Raw genomic sequence first — 27,965 nt, forward strand, 5'->3', positions numbered from 1 at the left:
CCCTCTTCCAAATCATCGCCTCCAAATAGGTAATATAGGTAGATATTCCAAATTGACAAAAAAAATTTCAAATCAGTCATCAGTTCCCATTTCTACTCTTTGAGCCCTCTCATTGGCTACCCAAGGACGTAACCATCTTGATGACGAAAGCCAGGTCAGTTTAGAGCCGGGCGCACACCGATTTTTACCGTGGATTTTTAATTAATTTGAGATAAAATGTCCAAGTCATCCGGGTAATTAAAAATATAATAAAATCCAGGATTTTAGAGATTCTTCACAAAACGAGTCAACATGACAATGGTAAATTTTCAATTGACCTAAAAAGTGTCCTCAGAAACTTGGCAAAACTTGGCAGCGGTATAAGTAACATTGATGACGTCACTTCTCTGGGTGATTTTCAATTGGTCCAGCAGGAGTCCACTGCTTGACCCGAATTTTCATCATTACTATCCGTCTATCGTTATCATTTCTTCCGCGCAATTTTGTGTGCATTTTGGCATTTTTCGTGTTTCTCTTGATTAACGGAACAGTGTTACCTCAACATGTTTCTATTTTTATCGTGGTCTGTTGATTCCCTTGCCAATTTACCGTAGGTAAAATCTGCGGAATGACTTAATCGAGCGTCGTTATCAGTCAGTGTTCACTTTTTCCAGGTATTTTGTTTGCACTGAGATTCATCGCTGTCGAACGTACGCACTACGCGTAGAAAGAACATACCCGGAGACAACGCATCCGTGTCTTTTTTCTATTGAATTTCATCAACTCTACTTTGCTGTGAATGGACGATCGTGCCGAAATCAGCAGTGATACCTAGAGTCCGTGGATATTTTCTCCTCAATCTTGTTTCCAAGTTCTGTGTCTCCTTTTCCTCAACCCTGACCTTGGTTACATTCGGGCACAATGAGTTTGCAATGGACTGTCGTAGCCGTTGTTTTGTACGTTGAACTGACTCTTGTTACTCTCCTAATATTGCCAATTCTCTCTGCCAGAAGATGGCAGAAGATTTTCAAATCCCGGTCTCTACAGTTTCTCTATGGCTGGGCGACATATCTCTTTGGTTTCATCCTGTGTGTACTAGTCATATTTCTATTGGACGCCATCCGGGAAATGAGGAAGTACTCCAACCTTGAACACACCGAAGGCGCTCATGTCCACATGGATGCAGAGATGCAGTTTAATATGAAACTTTTCAGAGCTCAAAGGAATTTCTACATCTCAGGATTCTCTTTATTTCTTAGTTTTGTAATTCGCAGGCTTATAATTTTAATATCTCAACAAGCAGCACTCCAGGCAGAGACCGAAGCAGCTCTTGCTCAAGCCAAGAGTGCCACTTCCACTGCTAACGCTCTTATGAACAAGAAAGACGATCCTAAAGAGTCTGAAAGTAAAACAGCTGAATTGGAGAAGAAGGTGCAGAGCCTCGAAAAAGAACTTGAAAAGACCTTGAAGGACAAAAATGCCATCAAGAGTCAGGCTGAGTCTGTCAGCAAAGAGTATGATCGTCTAATGGAAGAGCATGCGAAAGTGTTGAAAAAAGTAGGAACGGCAGCTGGAGACAAAAAGTCTGACTAAGATACGCATCTGTAAGAGTGTTTTCAGGGATGTCGGTTTTTTGGCAAAGCATTTAAATACCTATTTTTTTCTTCAGAAAGATTCTGTTTTTCTTGAAGTCATGGATCTAAATCCACATTTATACCTGAGGAAATGTATTGTTTCAATTGAGCAGAACTATTTTATTTTTTCTCTCCTCAAAGCCTAACATTAAGTAGGGTGAAATAGCACTGTTGTTTCACAGTTGCAATAGCTGGTCCTTTCAGGTGTAGGTAGGGAGAGGATTTAAGGGTTGAGTGATGAATAGATGATGTTGATAGTTCATTGAATTTCAATACTCACTTCTCTCATGAAACAGAAATTTTTTCTTTTTCTGGTCCAGGAGAGTCAACTTGTTAGTATATTTCCTCTAGATATTGTGAAAAGATTGGCTTCTTTCCAGAGAAAAATGATTTCTCTGAAGATACCTAATTAAAAAATCGGCATCCCTACTTCTTTGTTTGGAATGTTAAAATGATTGACATAATTCTGAATCTACGTCCCTCCTCTTACCTTTAATTTAAATCTTATATCCTTGTAAATTCATTTACCGTAGAGATTTAGTTCACTAATTTTCGGCTGTAACATTGTGTTGGATTTATTTTTAAGTCATATTTTTTACTTTTTTTATTAGGTATGTAGTATCTCATGAGTAGAAATATCATGGAAAAGGGGTTTTTTTTTTACTTTGAATAAGGCCTTAACACCTCCTAGAATTTTTGTCCTAGCTTTTTATGAAGGAACTCTGAAGATCGAGTCCAAAAACAGGTATCTTGACCGGGGTGATATCTAATTATATATTCTTGATCAATTAATTAATTTACTTACTTATTTAAAGCAAAATCAAGGATCCCTGTTGTTTAAAATTGTAAGAACTTCTAGTTTTCTTCTATTCTTCAAATGTGGTTGTCTCAGTCTCATGAAAAATCTTAAAAATTGTCACAATGTCAGGAAATCTCTGAAAAAACTTATTGCTTTTTTTTTTTCAGCACATAAAAATGGAGCTAATGATTTATACTAAGTGCCTGTTTTTACCCATGTAAAATTTTACACCTCTATTTTGTGTCAATAATTTTTTTTTTTTTTTTTTTTTTTTTTTTTTTTTTTTTTTTTTTTTTGAAAAAATAGTAAGGAAAGATTCAGATCATCGTCAGCACTTATTTTATATTTGGAGTCAGAAAATGTAGGCAATCAATGAAATTCTTTACTGAAAGATAGTAATGAACGTGATTAGTAATTAACACCACACATTTGACTTGCCTCCTTTCATTATGAATTTAATATTTGGAAGCCTTAGGTATTCAGTCTACTCAGTTTGGTGTTGAAAAATTGCCCAGCTTTTATGTTTATTTTTCACCAAGCTATATGTTTGGTAATTTGTTTGGTTTGTGTTTTAACAATATTTGTTTTAAGAAATAAAATGTTCATAGTAACTTATGTATGCCATTCTTTTCCAGATTTCATTTTTCTCTCTGATCTCTGAACTGAGTCTTGACATCCCAAGCAACATAGATCCTAATATATATTAAAATACTTATTAATGGGAGAAAATTATATTTTTTTTTCCCACAATAACTTACCACACTTTAATTTCAATGTTTCCACTTGAAAAAAGGAAAGATAGAATATCGCGAAGTAAAATTCCTCTATAACTGTAATTGTACCATAATTTTTGATTAGCCTTTGGCTGATCTATAATTACTAATATAGTTGCCAAATTTTTAATTGGTTCCCAGTTTTTAGACCATGAAGAACTATTTTTTTCATTTTTTAAAAAGAAAGATACTTGGGTATCTTGAAATATCTCTTTGTTTTCTTTTCATGCCAAACCTCTCAGAGCTTGGGACCGAGAGTCAGTCCAAAAAGTTTTTAGTGCTTTTCGTAGACAATTGGCACAGCAGAAAGAACCTTATTTCCAAAAGATTTTCCAAATTTTGAGGTTCTGTAAGATTTCAATTTTTCGCTAATGAAATTTGAAAAAATTAAACAAGAAAAAAAATTGTTTCAAGCACTGAGAAAAAGTTACGATATTGCAAAAAATTTGCGATAATATTACGATATTGTTGCAATCTAATGCACCTTCACAGTTACAAAATGCTACTTGGGATTTTGGGACCAGCACTAGATTCTGGCACCTGATGCGTGCAAATAATATCAAATATGTAATTAGTTTATGAAATATGACAACTTTGTTCTAAATCATGAAGTTATAATCTTAAAACTTTGAAGAGTCTTGGAGACATTTTATTTTACCAGCTCTAGCTTATGGAAGGCCTCCTAAATTCATCCTGCAGGTTCTTGACAATTTCGTGAGAATATCTCTGAAACATGCTACATGCACCTGTAAGAAATTTCATATGGGCTTGGGAGTTACTACCCTTGATAACAATCAAGGAAAACTCTGGGGAATCGTAAGAAGAAAGAAATCAACAAGTTGTAATATTAGTTAAAGCCATAATCTTTTTTCGTTTCTTTTTTTTATTTCTTCGAATTAGGAACAAAATATCTTCATAACAATATATACATCGATATCCAGCTTAAAATTTGCATTACAAGATCACAGTGCTTTTAAGTTGCTTTTCTGATTCAACAACAATTAGCAGGAGAAATAGAATGCACCAGGTATTAGATCAAGAAACATACATGTACTTACACCCTGCTCAAATAACAAAACAATCTTAAGAACCATTATGATAAAGATGGAAAAATGTATCCTAAGGCATGCTCCTGCTTCAATGAAAGTACCAGCAGGAACAGAGAAAGTAGAATTAAATTAAAATTACACTTTAATTTTAGCTGTGAGTCATGACAAATATTAATCAGGAAAATGATAATAAATGATTAATAAGCAATAAACTTAATCCACGTTACCATCAAAACTTGATACACTGTTAAAGACAAAATTCTGTTATGTACTTTGAATTTAATTAAATAACACTAATACCACTTGGATTATGTTCAATAGGATTAAAGCCTCTGAAAGTATTCTTTTTGTAGCTAAAAGATTCGTTGCAATATCTGCCAGAGCATGTTTGACCTGATTTTCTTCATTCAGTGCTCCCAAATTTAAATGGCAGTTGGAGCTTTATCTAAAAGCCTGCAAACTGCTGCTAATCCACTTATACATGGGTACATTTGCCTAGACAACAATGACACTGCTGGCAAGTACCAGACACACAGACAAGTAAATCGATTCCTTTCGGTAAAATTCTTCTTGGTGGTGTCACATTAATGTTATAATCCATCAACCTGTTGCATTCACTGATAAAAATGACAACATAATATTTTCAATCCTATATAAAGTGTCTCCTTTTGGGCAAAGACAGTACTTTTTCTTAGGCAAAAATGTGCGAAACTATCCGTTAAGATTTTCAATAAAGTCCCATTAAAATTGGCTAAGAAAATTTTTGCTGTCAAATTCTGACAGATGAATGGCTAAAACTGACAAATCCAGCGTTGAACAAAAGAGACAATTCTGAGACATGCCACTTTAAATTGAGGGTAATGATGGTCATAGTGCGAAAACACGTATCTTCGTTTGAAGCGTGGTATTTAGCGTGTGTCATTCTTATTTTTCACTGGGAAACCAGTCAATGGAATTTCTTTAAAACTTCTTGATTTTTTTTTGTCAGCAGAATATTCTGTAAAGATTCCAAGCAACGAAGTTAGCTTGTTTCTCTTCAAAAAAATACAATAGGAGCCAAAATTTTGAAACAATGAAACTAAGATAAGTGGTTTCGCACTTTGACCACTAAAATGCCTGACTGTTCAATCTTTTACAAGAGAAAAATTCACAATGCCACTATAATTTTCGTACAGACAGGTGCATCTCAGCAGCACAAGTGTGTTTGAATCTAGATATTGGTTGCACATATTTATACCTCTACCTAAAGAAGGAATTGGCTAAAATGTACAAATCATGGTACCTATTTTTTCATAACTCAATGTAAATTAACCTGGGCTAAAGGTTCAAGGAGTCTGGTGATACAAGGGCTTACAAAAGAAACAGCCCCCAGTATATGCGGCATACAATTACAATCGATTTAAACTTAAAAGCGTTGACATCTTAATATTTCCTTCCATTATTATTCTGTCTACACTTCAAGAGAAGTTTATTAAGGTTGTCTTAGAAAACGAATACAGATACACTCTTAAAACTGTCACTTCGGAATCTGAACTTTGAAACCACTCCTGGACCCTTGAACTCCTGTCTTATGGCCTGACAAGAGGATTTTCCTGAGCTGCTGTCTGACATTAGAATTCATATTTTTTTTTTTTTTTGATAGATCCTTCAACAATTATGCGAAATATTATCTTCAAAGGCATTTCTAGGTTAATAACTCAACAAATTCTGAGGGTTAAATTTTAAGCATTATTGTGTATTTTTCGAACCCTGCCAGCAGGGCAGAATAATACAAAATTGAAATTGGTATTTTATTCTTCTACTACTAGATTGAAAACAAATTGAATTGTTGGATTGAAAAAAAAAAATGAAAAAATGCTGGCTTAACTTATGGGTCATGGATCCTAATCGAAGTGTTCCAAAATTTTCACTAATATTTTAATTCTTATTGCTTAAATTTTTCAGGGAATATTTCTCAAACATAGGAGAAAAATTAGCAAAAGAATCACTTTGCTCAATTCACTTCTTTAAAAAAAAAGTGTAACAAAAAGTCTGCAATGCTGAAAACTGACATGCGTCGTTCCCAAGTTAACCAATGAAGTAGAAGCCTTTTGTGCGGATCATGAAAGTTTCTAGTGCAGCGACTCAGCAAGTTCTTTCGTCAGAGGGGGAATTTCTCTCGGAAATTTGAAAGACGAGGGTTTACATATTCTTATAAATTTGAGGATTCACAGGGTTACAGCGCATTGTTTATTGCGCATTAAATTTGGTGGCTGCAAGAAAAAAGACTGGACAACCAAAATAAACTGTTGTACCACAAACGCACACACACACACACACCTGCACCCTCACTCACACACACATAAAAAAAACCATAAAAAGGTCATGAAGTTTATCAAATATTTAATTTCCAGTAAATTTCAAAAATTACGGAATATTTGGATGAAAAATAAGGGGAAACAGGTTTAAGATATTAACTAGAGGCAACATGGTTTGGATAACTTATTGAATTTTCATCTTTAGAAAATCTATCAGATAGTTTAAATTCAAAATTCTGAGATTTATGCGGAACAAAGAAGTGTAATTACTAGTCTGAACGGTTGTTGATGAATTGCACTATGATGACTTAGTTACACTATGAAAAAGCTGCTTTCAATTTTCTACAATTAAAAAAAAAAGAAGAAAAAAAACAAGAGATATAAATAAATAAAATAAAACTAACTTCTTTTGGACCAACATTAAAACATCAAAGCTCATTTGATGATAGAAGATATCTATAACTATTGGTCCCTCACATACAGCAACCTACAAACCCAAAGTCTCTGGCAATGTTGTCAATTGTCTTCTTTACTTGTTAATGTACCATAAAATTCTACTACTAAGTAAAAACTTGATAATACCAGAGAGCTTGTCTGTTCCTTCACCAGTTCCCTCCCCCCCCCCCCTCCAACAATCATGAAGCTTTCACATGAATGCCCTAAATCATAAGACATTTGAACGCATCTCTGCCAAACGGAACTATGTATGTTATGGCTTGAGCCTTGTTATGCATACATTCTTATGGGTCTCAGGCCTCATGCCTTAATGCATCTTGTTCATTTTGGCAGAAATACGTCCATTTGAGTCATATCATGCCTGGTAATTTTGAAAATGGAGCACTAAACAGCATAAGAAATTAATCATTACAACACAAGTAATCTCATCCAAATTTTACACAGAACATGTTGAACGTAACAAAAAATTAACACATGATGGAGACATAAACGTTGGTGGTTTACATTGTAAACAGTGGAGTCAAACTTCTAGCTCGTGAAAATACCGTCATGAATGTTGGCCAAATTAGGCATGAAGAATGACCTAAGTTAGGCAAATAACTAGAGCTTAGTTTCACATACAATTCGTTCCTCTTCTGATACACAGTATCTTTGATTTTGTCAAAAAAGTCGAAGCGCGCGAAAATTCTTCCATCGTATAATATACCATAAAAATTTCAGTGCTCAATTCGATTTGAGTGGACTAGGGTTTTTCTATGAGCAGGAAATGTGAATGAATGTAAACAAAAACCATTTTTCTCTTGCTCATGGGTTAAATTTAAAAAGTTGTAAGGCTTGTTTCATGTTCTAAATAAAATTTTAATAAGGAGACATGTCTGGGGCTCTAAATTTTGTACCCTGTCTAGTGATCCATTTCTCTTCCAAAAATGATGGGAAAATTTACTCTGAACAACTGTGATAGGTTTCCTTGAAAATACATATTAACAAAGAAAATATGTTAAATTATACCTTACTAGATTGACTGTAAAAATTTAGCGAAATAGTTCCTTCTACATCTTCAAAAGATTGTTGAAATGCAATTGTGGTTGAATGCTTGTTTTTTACCCCTTTAATGAACATATTTAGTACAAATAAAAATGCATTGTAAGTAAACAAACCCATAACGTTGATGAATGTTATAGAGGATGCTTCAGAGATCAAAATTTCACTACAAATATATAATATTATAAATAAGCGTACAAAATAAAAAAGTTGTGGGATTGTTTTTAGATCAAGAAAGTATTTTTTTATCGACCATTTTCTCCAGTTACTTTTTTTTCTTACACACTGTTTTGCCAAAAGATGTTTCTGTTTTGATTCAGATCTGATAGATTGCACTAATGATGGCAACCATCCTTTATGCAAGATGCCCTTTTTTATTTTATACCTTCAAAACGATGAAAGATGTATCAATTCTAGAGGAAGTTGCTGATTTTACATAGGTACTCTTACCTTCGATGACAGTGCGATGACCCTCTTTTTTGACTGTAAGAGAGTTCCCCTTAACATTGACAAAATTAAGAGAAAAAATTACATTAATTGGATTGCATTTTGCAAAAAGGAACCACTAGCATTGCAATGATGCTAAGATTGTGCAACTTCATCTTTTGCAATAAAATTACGGAAATTGTGAAAAACTATGAAATTTAGATGGTAATTTTTGTCTTAAATTTACAGTTTTTAGCGAGTAAAATAGAAACTATTGATGGATAACCGGGTTTTTCCTCCAAGACAAAAGAAGTTGCACAATCTTAGCCACATTGCAATGCTAGTGGTTCCTGTTTGCAAAATGCAATCCAAATGATAGTAGTGGATCAATGAAAATAATGGTTACAAAAGTTTTCGTAAAAAACGTACATGAAAATGCAAAGATTTTCGATTCCAGATTGTTTGCAGAAGTTATTTGAAATGCGAAACAAATTTTCCAAGATTTACACTTCAGGGTAAAGGAGTAAAATTTGAGATTTTAAAAACGAACTGGAAAATTTACACTAAAATAGCCACATACGATACAAAAGGTTTTTTTAAAGCTTGATGATAAAAATGTATTACAGGATTTCTTGACTCAAGAGCACCACTTGAAGAAAAATATGTTTCTAAGCAGCATTCATAATTCTAAAAAAAATTGATTCACATTAAAAAGGAATGATTTGAAGTATTTATAATAATGCACAAATAAACATCCAAGAGTTCATCTCAACTAATATCTCCCAAAATTCACTGACAATTGCACAATGTGTTTTTGCCCCCTTTTCTACCATGACAGAGAAAATATGATGTACTTCTAACACCTCAACTTTGAACACCCAAAACAAAAATTCTAATCACTATAAAGAATGAGAGGTGGGGTTGTAACAACAAACCAGAAAGTAACCCAAAAACAAAAACAAAAAAAAACTTCAACATGACACATGTTTCAGTAGCTTTTTTTATGATGCGAGATCATTAATTTGAAAAACATTTAAATAGGCACATTGCATATCACACAGTGGTTTACATTCATGCATCTGCGAATAGAGAACAATACTTTTTTGAGCTCTGCAAAGGTTCATTCACAAAATGTGTGTGTCCTCCCTTTTAATAGGGTAAGTTCATTTGATTACTTTTCTTCCATTCTTATTATAAATTGAAGATACCTATCCTGTAACATTTTTTTTATTATCGAGAAAGACATTTTTCCAGAAAAATTTACAGATTTCATACATTGGTACTTCATGTCTTCTGGGCAGAGTCTAAATTTTACTCCCTCCATGTTGAATAACTGACAGATTTTGAAAAATAATAACTTTGACAGACGTATGTATTATAAATTCATCATGATGCTGGGTCAAATGATTTTAGATCAACCAAAAAAAAAAATTCCAGCAACTTCCTGCAACCGTCATTTCCTAAATAGATGTTCTGGAATTTTTTAAATTGAACCATTTCTAAATTCAAGTTTTAGTTCAAAGTATTTTCCCCCAGTTTCCCCTTCATTCAGTTTTTTGTAGACTTTATGGGCACATAAAATTAGATTGTACAACTGTTCCTGTCATGACATTTGATTCAATAGTGTTTAAACGAGTTTGACTCCGGAATAGAACTGAGAATTAATATTTATAGTATTGACACATTTTGCTAGATTTTGATAGACTGTCTGAAAATCGATTTCAGTCACCTTTGATGACGTTTAAAAATTAAGAAAGGAAAAGATCTTACAAAGCTGAAACACGTTTTTTGTCTGGTAAATCTTTCGGCTTAAATTACAATTAAACACTAAGTGATAAATCTCAAAAATTGAGAAATTGAATGATGGAGACTTTGAAAGCTCAGAAGAGGAGTTGAATTGTATTTATTTCTTTAATTTTGGAGTACAGAATTTCTCTAAAAAAAGACGTAAAAAAATTCTACACAAAAAATATGCAAGGGACAAATCTACAGGTTTTGTTCATTTAAATACTTCAATGTTGCTAAATTGTTGACATACAAAAAATCTCCGTCCATCACAGAAAAACTGAAAAATTAATATTCATTCTCATGGGCTGCAATAATTTACAACACATTATAATATGTTTTGGTGCTGTTTGAATGAGTTTTCATCCCTTTAACGATGAAAACTTACAAGAACTACAGCAATCTGTTCCAGATAAAACTTTGATTTCCACATTGGACCTTAAGAGTCCTTACCGGAATTGTACTTTAGATAGATTTATGCGCTAGCAATTCAACAAACATGTTGGGAGAGAAACAAATTTTCAGTCCCGGAAGGTTAAAAAAAATAACCTTTACTTAGAAGTCATGAGCTTGAGTTGTCTTTAGTTTTGTGTAGAAGACCGTGTAAACTACTCGCGCCAACTGATGATGTGGATTCTTCGAGAGAGTCAAGATCTAATGCTGATTCAATCATTGTTGTATCTTGCAACAAGCGTAACCTACTGGCACTTAACGGTTGATTGCTGCTTAGCCAGGGTGAGTCTTTGTCATCAAAATGGTCCATGTGTGAATTTGGAATAATTACATCGTCTAAATCTAAATCCATGTTTGTGATATCAATAGGTGGATTACAACAGGGATTCGTGGACATATCATTACCGAGATTACAGTCCACAAGACCAGCCTTTGATTGAAAACTTGTATTATTTGAGAATTGAGGTCGTTTATTTTGCAACGTTGGGGCAATAACAGAGAGGGAGGTGGACAGATAGTTGTTTGGTTCTTTCTTGGATTGGCTGCTTAAAGCAACATAATCTAATGGATTTAGGAGGATTTCTTCACCTGATGGCAACGTGGCTGGTGAGGAGACGGGAAACTCGTTTAAAGGTATTGTCGTCATTGACGTATTGAATGACCTGCTTGGGAGAGTTGAAGCAGGGTTCCCGAGAGAGGGAGACGTATTCAGAAATGTTGAGGGAGGGTTCATGTGAGTCGGAGAAGAATAAATTGAACTAAGAGGTAAAACGGTTGACTGTCCTTCTGGATTTTTTGATTGATTATATCTTTCCAAATAGATATCTGAAAATAAAGGGAAACAATATAAATCAGCAAAAGTATCCAAGTAAATACAATTAGAATATTACATACACACTAGAATATTACGAGTACATACATGTTTGGATTTGAACATTCTGGAAATTGTACTAAAAAATTAGAGGTACAGAAAAAAAAAAGAATATCATTGGATAGGGGCCTGACTTGAGTTTATATTGGGGTTGTGAGAGCTAAAACGTGAAATTTAGGGGCTTATTGTAAGGCCTCCTCAATACTGAACGTTTTTCCACCATTATTTGCGAGTTAGACGGATTGTATCTTCAAAGCGATGAGTTTCCACATAGAAAAGTGGAAAGTGTACGGCATAGGTGAATAATATATGTATTAGAATAAATAAAATTTGATGCTATGCTCCATAATGTAATCAGAGAGACTTCTTGATATATTTTGCTAATGATAAGGAAGGTGCAGGTGGTTCTTGCCAACCATAATTTAACAAGCTATCATAGTCGAGAAAATATTAAACTGTTTTAAAATTGCCTGATGTCTGTAGACAATTTATTTCCTGTACAAAATGAAGTATTTTGGCAATATTGCACTGGGGTATTTCTTTCTTCACATATCTCAACTCAACTTTCTCTGTTTTTATCATTCAAAATCTAGTATGGTTGCACAAAATTATTTAAAAATTTCTGGCTCAATTTGTTTTAGGGGCATTAAAACAATCATCTATAAACTCTAGGACCGCACACTGTGAACAAAATATGATAGAAAGCTTATGAAGATGAACACACAAATAAGTGATCATAAAAGATCAAAACAAAACAGAAACAGAGGGGTCAAACATAAATTTAGAGAAGGCAGAATTTTAGAGAAGCCAATTGCATCAACCATTAAGACAGGGACTCAATCAGTCAGGCTCAATATGAATGAATACACACACATGTAATCAGGATCAGTCTACATGCACACAACGCTGCCTAATTTTCTTTAATGTTTTATTAATTTTAGTTTAAACCAAGCCCAAAGTCTAATCTTGATGGTCAGAGCTTCCAAAAAGAGGCCTAGACGGATCAACTTATAGTTGAGTGAGCAAAACAAGGAGTTGAATACACAGCAGGAATTAGGAAGCAGGAAGCTAATCCAGCAAAACCAAAGGAGCCTTGATACGGGAGATTTCAACAGCAAAATTAATAGAGGGTCCTTCACTTGCAAACCTACAGGGGGGAGGGGGGGGGGATCACACCATGACTAGTAATATCCACAACAGTATATGATCCCAATTTGGGTTTTAACTCACCAAGGAATAAATCCAAATCTCACAATTCCAGAAAATGCATTCAGGAAAGAAAAAAAATATTAACACAACAAGGTAACAGGATATGATAAAATATACACGAATAAAAGAACAAAACAAAACCCTTAACAGGCTAATTAATCACATTGAGATGTACAGGATGATCCGAAAGTCTTGCACCACACCTGTAATCCCTAAGTTTTTTGTTCCTTTTCAGGGTGAGCCCTTTAAAATTTTAGGAGTTCGTGTTCTATGACCTGGGAGCGATCACAAAATTTCTCTCTACCTCAATTTGGCTAAAAGTGACAGGGTGCTAGCAATGCGGGACTTTTGAATCACCCAGTATGTTGGTCATAATGGAAAACAAAGCTAATCTCAAAAAAGAGTGAACTATAACTACTATTCCCAAATGAAAAATCAAAGAGAGATATGATCTTGCTCTTATTTTTAAGTTGAAATTCTGAGCAGAACTAGACACTTTCTCCTTCACTCAAAAATTGATACAGTGATGACAATTTTAATGAAAATTGAAATTCTACCACATAGGACTTTTTGAAAAACATTAATTTGTCAATACTCATTTCCAAAGCACTTTCATGACTTGAAAATATTGAATTTGCCGTGGTGAGATCGTTTGATTGTCACCCCATGGCTGGAGTAATTGGACTTCTTAAAGACTACAATTTCTGACTCATCTGTAAAAGCACTTCTGTGTATAAGGAAACTAATGGTGCATACGTTGTTTCTAGACTGAGCCAGAAATTGTAGTTCCAAATTGCAAAAATTAAGTCCTATTACCAGGCAAAGCTGGGTATCACTGAGCCTATCACGTACAGGATTGTGATTCCTAAGCGCATGCATCACCACTTTGGGTCATTTAGACAAGTTTTTAAACTGAACTTTTTGCAAAAGCAAAATTCAAAGAACAAGAATATGTTTAAAGAACGAGTTTTAGACCCAAAAGCGAGAGCTGCATAATGAAAGAACTAAGACGAAAGAAAAAATTGAGTTGACTGTTAGGAAAATGTTCGATGAGATATTGGAGAAGCAATGCCACAAAAATGTGTTCGATAATCCAGAACTTGATGTAAATGCATGAGATGCATCATGAACATTGTAAGGTACTTCAAGAAGCAACCCGACCTCCAAATTGATTTAGAGGGTATCGCGAATCAAGATTAAAGCATTTGGATTTAAAATTTGCCTAAAATAACATTTTTGTTAAAAACTGGAAGGCAGATGAATTTCATACTTTACCAAAATTAATTAAACTTGGTCAGTTTTGGAGAAAATGAGCTGACCTTGGCCTTAATCTACAGCCCCGGAGCTGATCTTTAAAAGGAAATCAAAATTCTGTCTCTGGTATTACTTAAGTGTTGCCTACTTTCAGGACAAGCTGTTTAAAAAATTATGGAAGAAAATGGTAAAAGAAAAATGGAAAAAGAAATGGATAATGGAGAGAGGAATACAAATAATGGAACACAGGGCACAATGGATCCAAAATTGAATGGCTTGTTTCGAAAAAAACCCAACTCTGAAAACTATGAAAATTATTTCAAAAACGAAAAAAACGAGTGCCGTTTGACAGCTTGCAAAAAAAGTCTAATTTCACGCAAAAAGTATTCTTTGCACGTTATCAAAAATGGATTTGCACAGGTATTGCAAAAATTCACGGAGTGAAAAAAGAGGTAATGGGACGGAAAATAGTTTGCGTGAAAAAGGAACGTTCAGGACAGAGAAATAATTCTTACACGATGAATAAATGGGGAAAACATTTTCTTACCAGTTGAAACCTGCATGTAAATTTAAATAGTAGCAACTATGGGAATATGTTTTCAAAAATTTTGAAAATCAAGAAACACGCTCTTGAAATTGCTAAATTTATAATGTTTGTGGGTATAAATCTTGCACCAACAAGGCTTGCTTTGCTTTTGCCGGCCGCCTTCTTTTCTGCTTTTGACTCAAAAGAATGGTCTTAGCCTCTGGTAGAGCACTCACTAATTTTGGGCGGATTTTAATTCCCAATGCATGCTTTCCAAGATTTTCTTTTATTTAGGGAAGTAAGGACATGTGCAATGGAATTTAGATGTATCGTTTCCATTGATTGAGTTGGTCCAAATGCTGTAATTGCTCTCCTTAGAAGCTGCTGCCACACTTATCTACATTCCTGACTGTCCATTTAGCCCTTAAATGTCACTGATTGTATAGTTGGACTGCTCTTGTGACAGCGGCTAAAGTTGAACGTCTCCCATAAACGGTCCACGGCCTTAAATGAGGATGGGCTTTGTTCTGTGATGCTCTCAGGCATGGTGCAGGCGACTGTGAAAAATCTTCAATAGACAGTTTCAATACTTCCTTATTCATTGAGGCCCATTGGTATACTGATGTCCATTCCTGTAGTGAAGCAGTTCATTTGATTTATTTTGGCGTTTCAGCTTGAGGCAAAATTCTGCTATGTCAACCAATAGTGCCGTGCTAAAAATACCATGCAATTGAATACATTTTGCGTGCGGTCAGAATATTTTTGTAAAAGAAAAATTGTGTGCAAATCACGTTTTTTGTGTGTGCTTCATAACTCCCCGGAAAAATGCGTTGAGACCAAAATTTTTCGTGGGGGTGACAAATCCTTTGAAGTATGTTCAGCAGCTGCCAAAGAGAGCCTAATAGGCAAACGGACGATGCTTTAGCTGTACAATTGGTTAAATTTTTAATTTTTAAAATTGGGCAGTTACCTTGATAAAGTTTTGTCGAACAAAAAGAGAACAAACAGTTGGGCAGTTTTCGAAGCAAGACATTGAATTATCAAAAACAAATTAAGGATTAGAGCTGACTTCTTCATTGCCACTATTAGGCTACAATATACCAAACTAACAGAAAGTGAAGAGCATTCTTTGGTTCTCAACTTCCTGACATTATTCTTCCATGAAAATCAGCATTAATCCATATGAATGGTGGTTTACTTCCGTGAGAGTGCAGCAGTGCAAGATTAAAGTAGCCAAATAGTGCGGTAAAAGAGAGAAGAAAGATTGCAGGATGTTTTGATACCAGGATCAAAGCAAGACTGTGGGCAGATACAAGCCTTAATGATCTCATGTCCACTTTGACTAATTTCATGGTTGACAAGTGCTCACAAAAATTAAGCTGTGTCTTTGGATGAAAATGTACTCAGATGGTAAAGGGCTAATAACAAAATAACAGCAGAGAAAAATGCTTTGAAAGAGAAAATAAGGAAATGAGTTTTGTTTTGTTATACGTGGAAGAATCACCAATTTTACGAGAAAAAAGGTTTTGAATTTGTAAAGAACTCATTGGCCTTGCACAATTTCGCGATGGTCTATTCAAAGACTTTTTAACGACTGCCTGGCCATGTTTATGCTAAAAGGGGCTATGTACAAAGGGTTTGCATTCTTAATAGTTCCTTTTAATTTGACTGATGTTTAAATAGTTCGTGTTGGCATGAATGCGTCCAACTGAAGTAATTAAGGTAAAAAAATTGAATTATTTTAGCAATGTCTTCATCCTCTTTGCATTTCTTGATTTTGTTTTCTCACAAAATGAATATGTACGAGGCATTGAAAATTAATGGAAAAATTCCATAGGAAACAACTTTTACTGATACTCTTAAAATAAAAAATAGTAAAAAAACAACAGCTTAAAAAAAACTAAAATGAATTGAAAGTCTTTTTCATCAAGTGGTGAGAAAGTAAAAATTTTAGAAAAGGAGGATTCTATGAGGGATATGAAATTAACCTTATGATAAAACTTTATTGCCGTGAATTCATCATGATTCTAATTGAAAGTAGAAGACGTTTTGGGAAGTTTATAATCAGCTCAAACAGAGAGTCTATAGACTCCTGACATGAATAAAATTTCCTCACAATTCCCCGTTTTTCGAGTTTTCCAGATGTACAGACACCCTGTCAAAAGAAGGGCCTTCCACACAAAATTTATCATAATGTAGAGAGACATGAAACTGGTGTCTTCTTGATATTGGTAAAATGACTATGATTTATACTGATCCCCTCAAAACTGAAGATAAACATATCAAAGATTTGGTAATAAAATGGGCAAATTAACAAAATTTAAAATTATAAATTACAAAAGAGACTAGAAAAGGAAAGTAATACATAATGAATGGAGTCTCTAGCGTAATTAAACAAGCTTGAGAAGAATTTATCAACCTTAACATTCACTAATCAAATGCATTAAACAACCTTCCAATCAAATTAATCATGATTAATCAAATGATAAAATGTAAGTTTTGATATGAAGTTGAACAAAAAGAAAACATCCCTAGATGGTAAAGAGAAAGAAAACAGATCTGATACTTTCATTCTGTTTGATTTCATCAGTTAACAGCCCTCACTGCGATTACTCCAGATCTAGTAGTCATTGGCAGTAATAATTGAAAGTTTCTAAATTTGTTTTTTCAAAACTGGATTTCATCCCTTAGCACTCTCAGAGGCGTACTGAAAATTTGAAGGATAAAATCATTGTTTAAAATGCACTTATTTGTTTAAATTTTAGAGATTCAAAAGGAGATCTCTTGTAACGATTGCCTAAAATACATACAAAAAATGAACCGTACTGACTCGGATTTTTAAGGACAAAGAGAAAGCTGCACTAAGAGAATACACGGTCTTGGCTTTGATAAATCATTCCTTCTCATTACCCGTCTCGCTATCATCGCTCTCATGACCATAAGTAAAGTTCAAAGTATTCAACTTGCTTCCATAATTTGGAGCTGTTTCGCTGCACCGATTTTTTGGATAGACGATGCAGCTGTTGTTGGGGTACATCTGAAACACTTCTTGATGGTCTAGAATAGCTGATGATGAGGTAGAAGGCGAATAAAAAGGATTATTTAGTAGATAGGGGTTTTCCCTGAAAAATCTATTCGTACTGGAATGATGCTGACTCCCTCTATGAAAGCTACGAGGAAAAGTTCTCAGAGGGATATTGTTGATCAAACACCGAGAGTCAAAATGAGGGGCGTGATAACGACTCCGCCTCAATGGCAGACTAGCATGGTAGTAATGAGTAGAGGGTGGCAATGCCGAGGGAAACTGAAAATCAGGTTTCCTCAGCCTTTGCTTATGACTAGGATTTGGATAGTTGGGTCGACGGTAAAAATTTATGAAATTGCTGTACGCACCATTGATTGGTGTGTCAATTGAGATGACTTTTGGCACTTCGACTGCTTTTTGATGGCAGGCTCCTCCGCTCATGCGCGGGGTGACTGGTGGATACATCGACCCAGCATCTACCATTTTTCCATCATATGGTTTCTCTGAGGTAGACATCATTATTTGATCTTCACTTGGTGACTTTGATATGACTTTAGAGTCTCCATCTCTTGAACGATAGACATCAGCCTGCGAGAGAGAGAGAGAATAGGTGAAGATGTTACAGAACTTAACTTTCTTCTGCAAAGTTAACAACATTTCATTGAAGCCTTGGTTCACATTTTTTTCTAATTAGCATTGAATGGACCACGAGACAGGGTGCAAATCAAATTTTTACTAAAATTGCTCTTTTCAAAAAATTTTAAGCAGAGCAGTTTGAACATCTCAAAAATTTTCAAGTAAAGTTTTTTTTTCCAAAATCACAGCTCCTTAAAAAAAATATCTAAAACCTTCATATCCCATATGTACCGACAGATCTCTAAAAATACTGCAACTTCAAAGAAAGGACTACGTTTATTCAAGATTGGCTCTGGGTCGTGAGATGAGTGAGAGATATTAAATGTATCTTATTGTAACACCCATCTGGGATTCTCTCTGAACCTGTAAATTTAAAAATTAAAGTCCCTTTATACTTAAAACAGTAGATACTTTATTTGCAAGAGCTGGAAGGGAGAGAATAGAGATGTGTTTTTCGTTCCCCACTCATTTCTCTTCTCACTTCACCTTTCAGCTCTCCCAGAGCTGCAAAAAAGACAGTAGCTAGTGGTTATAATTAATTAGTGATAACAGGATAATATACCTGAGATGAATACCGATCAATGGTCGAGGTATGAGCAGGTTGTAGTTCTGGAAGTTTAGTTGAAGATATTGTGATCCGATCAGCTTCATATTCTGCTGTCACAATGCCTCGTCTGTCTAGAAAATTAGAAACATTTTTCTTCAAAAATAAAGGTTAAAAATAATGGAAAAATTTAAACAAAGCCTTATAGATTGAGGCGCACAGAGTTGAGAGAACCTAGAAAATAGAGGCATTTACAACCTAGCTGGAAGACAATGGAACAACAGCATAAAAAAAGTATGTTTTGCAAGAATGCATTCTATGAAGATGGTAGTACATCTATTTGAAACACCTTTTGATCAAACGGTTCTTTTCAGATCTTTAAAATAAAATCTGCCCTTTATAGAAAATATAGAATCTTGAAGCCTACAAAGAGAGAGGTTCATCAAAGTTAAACATGTGTTGAGGGTACACTGTAGTTTTCAAAACTATGAGGAGCCTAATACTTCAAATTACTTACCTATTAAACTAGGAGGGACAGGACCGCACAAAACAAAACAACAATTAGAGCACACATTCCCATTACTGTAAGGATTGAAATTTGAGCGCTCCCGCTTACTCGTGAATGATCCTTTTATCTGTAAAAAAAGGAAAAATAATAAAAGCATACAAAAAAAATATAATTGGGGAAGATTTAGGAAAGGACCTTACAACATAACAGCAAAATGGGCCTACACACAAACTCCTACGACTTTCTCGGGGATGAAAGAGGGTCTTCCCAGACACTTAAAACTGGTCATATTTTTTGCCTAACCCCCAAGGAAAAGGGGGGGAGTCAAAGTCAAAAACTTTAAAGTAGCATAACTTCTGAACGGTTTGTCGTAAAAAAATGATCTTGGTGTCAAAATTTCTAAAACACTGAGAGCTTTCAGAGTATATGTACGAAATCAATAAAATTTTAAATTTTGACCCACTTTTGGGGGAATTATACAAGGTCCCCCTTTCGTAAATTTTCGTTTTTCGAGATTTTCGGTCGTTCTGTTTGCATAAAGCAAAACAAAAAACATCCTAAATGAAATTAGAGGGTTTAAGGTTTATAACAAGCCCAAGTTCATCTTGGGGAAACGTTTAGAAGCGGAGTTGTGAGTCTTCAAAGTTGACGCGGCGCGCAGGAACCTTGTATGTTCCGAGTCTCAAGGTCACCTGTGCCCCCTGGATTACCCACAGGTTGCAAGTTTTTGCGTTTTTATGCTTCTGTGGATCGTTTTTAATGTAAATCATTCAATGAAGATAGAATAATTGGAATTTTTGAATTTTACGGGAGGGGCGAAGGGGGGCTCGGAGTATCAACCATTATGTCCATCATACCTCATTAAAAATTTGCTGACGATGAAGATTTTGCTCTCACAATTTAGAAGGAACCATGGACCCTCAGTTCAAATATACATATGACCCATACAGAACTGAACCATTTCGAAATTGTAACCCATTGATGCCAAATTTTGGGGTACCCCTAATTTTAAAATTAAAACTTTAAAACTATAAAATTAAAAAAAAAAAAAAACTAAAAATTTATGGGCAAACAAATTTAACTATGTCAACAAATGTTTGTCTGGTGTAGTCCCTTTGTAGTGGAAAAAAAAAGATTAAGAAAATATTCAGCATTTCAGCAGTGAATTGATAGATAGCTGACAAATTTGTAATTGGACTGGAAACAATAAAGAAAAGTAGTTGGAAGAAAACTTCTTTCCTACGGCTGCAGAAAAAATGGGATTCTCTATGTTAAAATGCTCTTGAAACAATTCTCAGAGGTAGAGTTATAACCTAGACTTACTTTTTCTGCTATGACGTACATAGAAAGGAAAAATGCATTCATTTTTCAAACATGAATATTAAATTCTGACAAAGAAATCGGAAATGATTAGAGGTGTTGAATACATCAAGATCCGACAACTACATGAATACAGGGTGATAAAAAAGTCCTGCATCAAAAGGACCAGGCATCGCCTCTGAAACTTTTGAGCAAATTGAGATGGATACTTGAAATTTAGTGAGTGCTCCTAGGTCAAAGGAAACAACTTTCGGGAACCCTAAAAATTTTAAAGGGACCACTCTGAAAAGAGTCAAAATTCAAAGGAGTTACAGGGATGATACGGGACTTTTGGATCACCCTGTATGATAAAGTAAGAGGAAAATCTGGTTTTCGCTGCAAAGTTTCCCATTATAGCCCATGGTAAATGGATGAAGGGGGCAAGAATCTTAGACATGCACAAGTATTTAATAGAAATAAAACATAGTAAATTGCTTTACTAAAAATCAACTAAAAAAAGATGAAATTGAAAGGATAAAGGAGAGAGCTGAAGTATTCATAAAAAGACAGAGGTAAGTTAAGTAATTAGTAGAAATTCTCAAGCAGACAAGACAAATTAATCGGACCCAACAAAAGAGTCTTCGATAAAATTTATCAAAGCAAAGGTTTGGGTTAAATTACGTTAGACAACACCAAGGAACAAGAGGGAAGACGACACCAGGGAAAAAAATTTAAGACTCACATCTTCATTTGTTGTTTGATTAGATGCAGCTAAGTAAGTGTGGAAGCCTGCTAAACCAAGCACGGTCCACACACTGAAGAACGATACTACTAATACAATTAAACTAGCAGGCGATTCCGATATAGCAGTGATAAAAAGTTTTCCATCGCTTACTGGAAAATAAAAAACGATTGAAATACGAAAAATCTAGATTGAAAGAAATGGATCACTAGAAATGATAAGAATTGAAGAGCTGCAAGATGCATTTCCTCATTAAAACTCTTGAAGAATAGGTTTCACAAGCTTTAAAAGTCGAAATTCAACTTACACATGAGCAATCGGGATTAATTGTTTCATTAAAATCAGTAAATTCGAACATTTCGAATATCCATCACACAAAGACCAGCATAGATTCATTATGATCGTTATACATCTTACAAATAACTAAAGTTTCATTTCCTATAAATTGCCTTCCTCCTTTTACACACAAAAATTCTGACGTTGTCAGAAAAATTCAGTTCACTGCTAAGATTATTTGATTGAAAAACACTTTAAAATCAACTTTGGAATGACGAACTTGACTCAAGAGGACTATGGTTTTTTTTACTGGCTGAGAGATTTTGAATTGTTAATGGGAGAAAACGCATATTTCTCAATTGTGAGTTGAATTTGCAAATTTTACATGTTTTTCCATTGTCTACATGAAATTTTGATGTGAAAATAAGTGCTGTGGTACTTAGTTTTTAACACTGTCTCGTGATCTACAAAACAACAATAAGATAACAGCTACGCGCCTTTTCTTTATGGTGAGACCTATCGGAATTAGACCTAACTGGATTTCTGTTAAAAAAAAAGATAAGATTGTGACAGCAAGAAACTCAAAAATGTTGACGATGAGCGAGGTAAGGAATGAATTTCAGACCTTGCTACTGCCCAGAGCCAGGAGGCACTACAGAACAAATACTTTAAACACATTCTGATAACCAAGTAGATAAAAAATTTAGCAAGAAACTTGTTTCCAAGCTAAAAAATGATCAGAGAAAATTCATTAAAAAAAGCGATAATCCAACATTGCAGGTTTTAAAAAATAGGTGATGACTCTCAAATGCTAATTAGACTCCACACACTGCTGATTTTACATGATCAAGTCCAGTGTATTTTACTTCTCAGGGTGTAAAAGTAACAGCAAGTAGAGTTGCATCACTATTTAAGAGTTCTTGCATATATGTTTTTATAAAATCCCTAGTGTCAGATAGTTTACTAAGGCTTTTATAAGCTCAGAATAAAATCTTTCACTACATTGCTGCAACATGGATCAAGTAACAGCGCAATTTTAGGAAAAAGCCTAACTGGATATTAACCGATTTGTAGCTAACAGATTTACAAGTCAATGGTGCTAAAGGTGATTCCATTTGCAAGCACAGGGGCTCAGTGGAGTTCTTACATGTAACAGGAATTTGCGTTTTAAGTATTTCTTCTTGTGTAATATTTTGCCAGAAACCGACAGTGGCATTGGTTTCCTTAAAAAAGTTATCCAAGTCTAGAGCGTAACATAGGGATCCCTCTACTACAGCCTGAACTTTGAGAGCTTCTTTGGAGCTTGGGATTTGATTTCAGACACAACCAGTGTCAACATCGTATTTATTACCAAATTTTACAAAAAAAAAGGTACTTGAACTGCAAATTCCTGACACATGCAAGAACTCCATTGGTTTTAATGAATGCTGGAAAAAATGGAATAATTACATGAAGCTTAAAAAAATAATTTGATTCACCCGTTACTGCCAATTTAATAACCATACGCAGTCAACTTACATAATATTCATGTGTAGTTTTGTTGGAAAAGGTAAGGTAAAGGTGGAAAACACTGAGGACAAGGACAGGGATTATGGTGCCAACACAAAGCAACGCCAAAACGGCGGTGACAGGATTTTGTTGGATTGAATCTTGAAACAACACATGGCAATCTCGCATGTCTAAACAGAAGGCAACACTCGTGAATATGGATTGGAACTCAAATGGGACTCTAACCTATGAATGTAAATTTACTGCTTGGTATTATCAAAGTTTACCTTTCAATCAGGATTAGAACTTGGGTTTCTCTTTTATCAGGGTAATGTATCAATGGCAAAAGTATCAAACCCAGTATCTTAGTTTGGAATATTGCACATTTAATACCATGCTTTACTTTTCATAGTAGGGTCTGATCATCATTTGTGCGCAAACTTTTGATTGATTTTTCAACACTCTTTCAACAATACTCTCAGAAAATTTTTCGCAAAAAATTTTAATTCTGTTTTAATATTCTTTTGTAAAAATGAAAAATATGCCAAAATTTGGCGACGCTGCAATCAAGATCTTTGGTTCTCAGTAATTTCACTATCAATATGCTGAGGAGGGTAAAAGCTTACGCTATTTCACCATAGTGAGTGGTGAAAACACTAGCTTCCGAATTATTACTCAAATTTTCTTCCGTCCATGACTGATTATTCTTGGGTATTTTTGTAGTTTTTGCTTCTTGAAGTAGGATAAAATTTCAAAAATCATTTCAGTCTTAACTTTTTAGAAACATTATTGGACACAGAGAGTGTTAAAAACTTTTGGCACCTTCACAACCGGGAAAAAAAAAACCGAGAAAAAAAAAATTTAGTACACTAGAGCGAACCCAAAGAGTTCAAAATACAGCTTGACTTAATCGGATCTAGTAAAAGAGAGAAAGAGAAGAACTTACACAAAATAAGATGCGTCATTGTACATCCAAAAACAAACACTATATGAAATGCCAACGATATTGTGAACATATAAAAGTATCTATAATTCCTTTTTCCCACACAATTGCCAACCCAAGGACAGTGGTGATCAAAGTGTTCTGTAACAAAGGAAAACATCAAACTTGAGAAAAACTGAAACTAATTAGGTGTTTAAATGATCCTCAATGGCCCTTAAAGATTTGATATGCTAGAAATGATGGTTGCTGAATTTTTCTTTAAGATTCAAGCACTGATGACAGATGACCTACTCTGCTCCAGACATTTTTCAGACTGTTCTACCTCAGTTGATTCTTGACAGGGGAATTTTTTGTGTTTAAACCATCATCATTGTCTTGTGGTGATTTTAAAGTATGTGCCATTGAAATGCAATTCGAAGACACACTAAATTCTCTGAGATTTATAGTCCGGTTTACCAAAAGAAATAAAATGACAGGTGAGGCTGAAAAAACGATTACTTACCAACACAATTGTCGCAAATACTACAATGAGAAGCTCTGGGTGGCCGGAAAATTTTGCATGTTGAACAATACTTCAATTTAACTGTTTGTCCTTTGATGAGGATTTCTTTCGTTCGAGGGGGTGGTCGATGGGTTGGCGAGTTAGGATTATTTGGAATTTCTGAAGCAAAAAATATATAATTAAGTTCTTCAATGGTGTGAAGAGGGGGGGGGGGAGGGAGGGGTTGCTTCTTGATAGAATCAACTATTCCCTTATTTTGAAAGATACTCGATGGTACCATTGGTTTTTTTTTTAATCAACTCCTAAGCCCACAAAAACACTGACAGCTCAACTGCAATGCAGAGGCACCCCCAACAGTTGGCATTTTGAAAAATTTCTCACACCTCACAAGAAATATCTACGGTGAAACTACCTGACCATGTACCTCAGTTTGCGACGTTGTGGACTTCCTGTCATACTTTATTTTTTAAATGGGAAACTACTCAACGTCGATTCTTGAAAACTTCAGTGTTTTTTTCTCTCTATGCAAAGAAAACTTTGTGAAAATTTCAAGAAATGATATTGATTTTTTCTCCTTTAACAACATAAAATGGGGGCAGAGATTTTTAAACACCGCAAACAAGATACGTGGTCTGGTAGTTTCATCGTCGATATGCACTATACTTAGATAAGAGGAAACTTTTTTGTTACTCCCTTTCCAATTTTTTATTAGTACAGTATTTAATTTTTAATTGGGAAACATCCATAAAATAGTATCGTTTATTTCTGTTTAAAACCAATCTTAGAAGCTTGACGGTGATTTATGTAATTATTTCATTATGGTTACATAAGTTTGCACAATTCAAAAAGAGTTTTTAAAAGGGCGGTGAGCTGTTTCATTACATTGTAATTTATGGATTTTTTATACCGATATTATCCTGTATTATCTTGAGTGAGGTGAGAGAGATGGATTTCTGATATTATACATTTAAAAAAAGAAATTAACTCACCAAATAACTTCTCTATGTAGGCTGCTTCATCAGGTGTTGCTCGCGGAATGATACCAGGATCGCTGAAGCTTGTTCTCAGGAGAACAAACATGACAAATGAGAACATTACAGCTGCAATGACTGGGATTAATGGAGTGATTTTCATCGCAAGATATGGACAGCTGGAAAAACAAGAGCTGGAATCAGATTATTGAAGATTCCAACATATTTACATTCATCATGTTTCACAAATTTATTCTTACACTCAAGGAAAGAGCAATGGTGCAAAGGTACATAACTTCATCGCTGCATGGGTCTACCTAATTCTTTGAAAATCATTGTCATGCTTGGGAGAGAGCGAAGCCAATTCCATCACCTTCCGGCCAAAGTATCACAAGCGCCATTTTTACCAAAATTAAGTAATGATTAGTTTCGGAATAACGAGGTGCATTTAAGCACGAAAATACTTTTTTTGGAACAAAAATGTAGAAATATGAATAAAAATTGATTAAAGCTCATGTGTACTTTGGTAGGTATCACAAACGCCATTTGGGAGAGAAGTATCACAAGCACTGAGTTCTGCAACCGCCCACCTTTCTGATCGTTTACAATTTTTGATACATGCTATTTTCGGATGTGACATTTGTCCTGGAGCTTAAAATTCATTCTAGTATAAGAATTAGACCTCTAGAATTAGGGAAAGAAAAGATAGAGCTCGCGCAGTTGAGAAAAACGTCAATCTCTGATTTGCACTGAATTAGCACCATTCAACAGGTTAATGCATGCAGTCAAGTGGCACCACTGATGAGTAATATATAAACAATACTTTGACATTCGTCTCAACATACGATGCGCGAGCTCTATCTTTTCTTTCCCCAGTTCTAGAGGTCTAATTCTTATAAGTACTGGTATGAATTGCAGTACACAACATCTAACCGCTTTAATCGAGAGAAACAAGAGAAGATGCATTAAAATGAAAGTCACAAGGCTTTATTGATGGAATAGAACCTCTTGATGACTTCCGAGCAAGAGTAAGTACAAAAATCTGTGGACTCAGACATAGAAAAAATAATTAATTTGTACCTGCCTCACTGTACTTATTGACATGATGGAACAATCCTGTGAGTTTGATAATTAAAAGGTCGTAAATAAGTTGCTCAATGTTGATGAACCTAATCGCAGAGGAAGATGCAATTAGACAATTTGAAGTTAGCCTACTTCAGTTAGGTTATATGCATAGAGTACAATAGAGTCGCAATGTGCTGGAGTGTCGATGAAGTCAATCCATGAACAGGGCATTCCGAGCTCCTCGTTAGCCGGAAAGTGGGAACCATCTGGGAACTGTTCGGCATTTTTTAACACGGGGGCTCATGGGAAAATCGCGGGCTGCGAGTAGCTTTCAGGATTTATTCATTTAAATCAATCATTATTTCCGCGATTTTTGGTTAATTGTTTCCACCAAAGTCATAACAAATTCTGTAATGTACAACACTCTCGGTTTATTTGGAATCAATTTTAGACTTGTATTTTCTGAGTGAAGACCAGAGCTGGAATCCCGCGCATACGGTATTGCTTGTCGCCACACACTAGTTTCAGGAGTACTGGAAAAAACAGCCTCAAAAAGTGACTTCATCGGCTCTCCAGAACATTAGAACTCTATTGTACTCTATGGTTTTATGATACCTAGCCAAAAACCCCTAACCTCAGCAGGAAGTGGTAAAAAGTGAGGTAACTAGGAACCTAAACTCTGGCCAAGAAATAGCGGAAAAGAGAGTAATTGGACTTACTCAAAAATGAAGAATAAACTGGTGGTTCCAACAATCAGCAATACATTTATGTAAAAAACAGTTGCATTGGGAGCCATGATGATCCTTCCGTCGCAGCAAAACTGATTCCGTCCAGGAAACAGCTCCCATTTTTTGGTGACATGGAGCATGTTTTTGGACCATTGATGAATTCACAAAAGGAGATATGAGATGCTAAATTCCATGGCATCAAGATTTGATGCAGGAATGGTTAAGATGAACGATCATGATGGGGTTCATAGTGCACTCTCATACAAAAAAATGATAATGAGAGGTGGGGAAAAAATCATCATAGAACTGAAAACATGGATAAAATGATAAGCCGTCGTTGGCTAAATGATCGCGGAATGTTTCAGAACACTGGCGATGAGTTAATTTTGAGTTTCATAATTTCTTGGGCGAACACTGATGAACTACTTGGTAATGATTCAGAATATTATACATTAGGGCAGAGAATAATATTGATGATCGAAGTGAATTCACAACAGCAAAAAGGGACGTCAATAATGACACGATCACCAATCACAATTTCGTAAATCAGAAAATTTTACAGAAAGATAAATACTTCAATTTCGAACCAACGTCATGAAGATAAGAGGGCTGAAACGGAAAGCTGACTGCTGAAACTGATCGGCTGATCACAGATTGAGTGAGTGAGCATACGAACATGCGCAGTT

At 34.9% G+C, this 27,965-nt stretch overlaps 2 protein-coding genes across 2 annotated transcripts; one reads left to right on the forward strand and one right to left on the reverse strand.

Moving 5' to 3' along the window:
* Window positions 1-429: 429 nt before the first annotated feature.
* LOC109039095 (B-cell receptor-associated protein 31) lies at window positions 430-2,680 on the forward strand. Its single transcript, XM_019054439.2, has one exon. It carries the CDS (start codon window positions 901-903, stop codon window positions 1,570-1,572), a length of 672 nt encoding a protein of 223 aa, XP_018909984.1. The 5' UTR covers window positions 430-900; the 3' UTR covers window positions 1,573-2,680.
* On the reverse strand, window positions 2,533-27,953 carry app (Palmitoyltransferase app). Its single transcript, XM_019054440.2, has 9 exons — window positions 27,271-27,953; window positions 25,505-25,665; window positions 24,516-24,674; window positions 24,017-24,154; window positions 21,307-21,458; window positions 19,275-19,392; window positions 18,776-18,891; window positions 17,946-18,165; window positions 2,533-11,517 (listed from the first exon to the last, which is right to left on the reverse strand). Exons 1-9 carry the CDS (start codon window positions 27,417-27,419, stop codon window positions 10,802-10,804), a joined length of 1,929 nt encoding a protein of 642 aa, XP_018909985.1. The 5' UTR covers window positions 27,420-27,953; the 3' UTR covers window positions 2,533-10,801.
* Window positions 27,954-27,965: the final 12 nt, after the last annotated feature.

Source organism: Bemisia tabaci, chromosome 3, assembly GCF_918797505.1.
Source record: "Bemisia tabaci chromosome 3, PGI_BMITA_v3".
NCBI lineage: Eukaryota > Metazoa > Arthropoda > Insecta > Hemiptera > Aleyrodidae > Bemisia > Bemisia tabaci.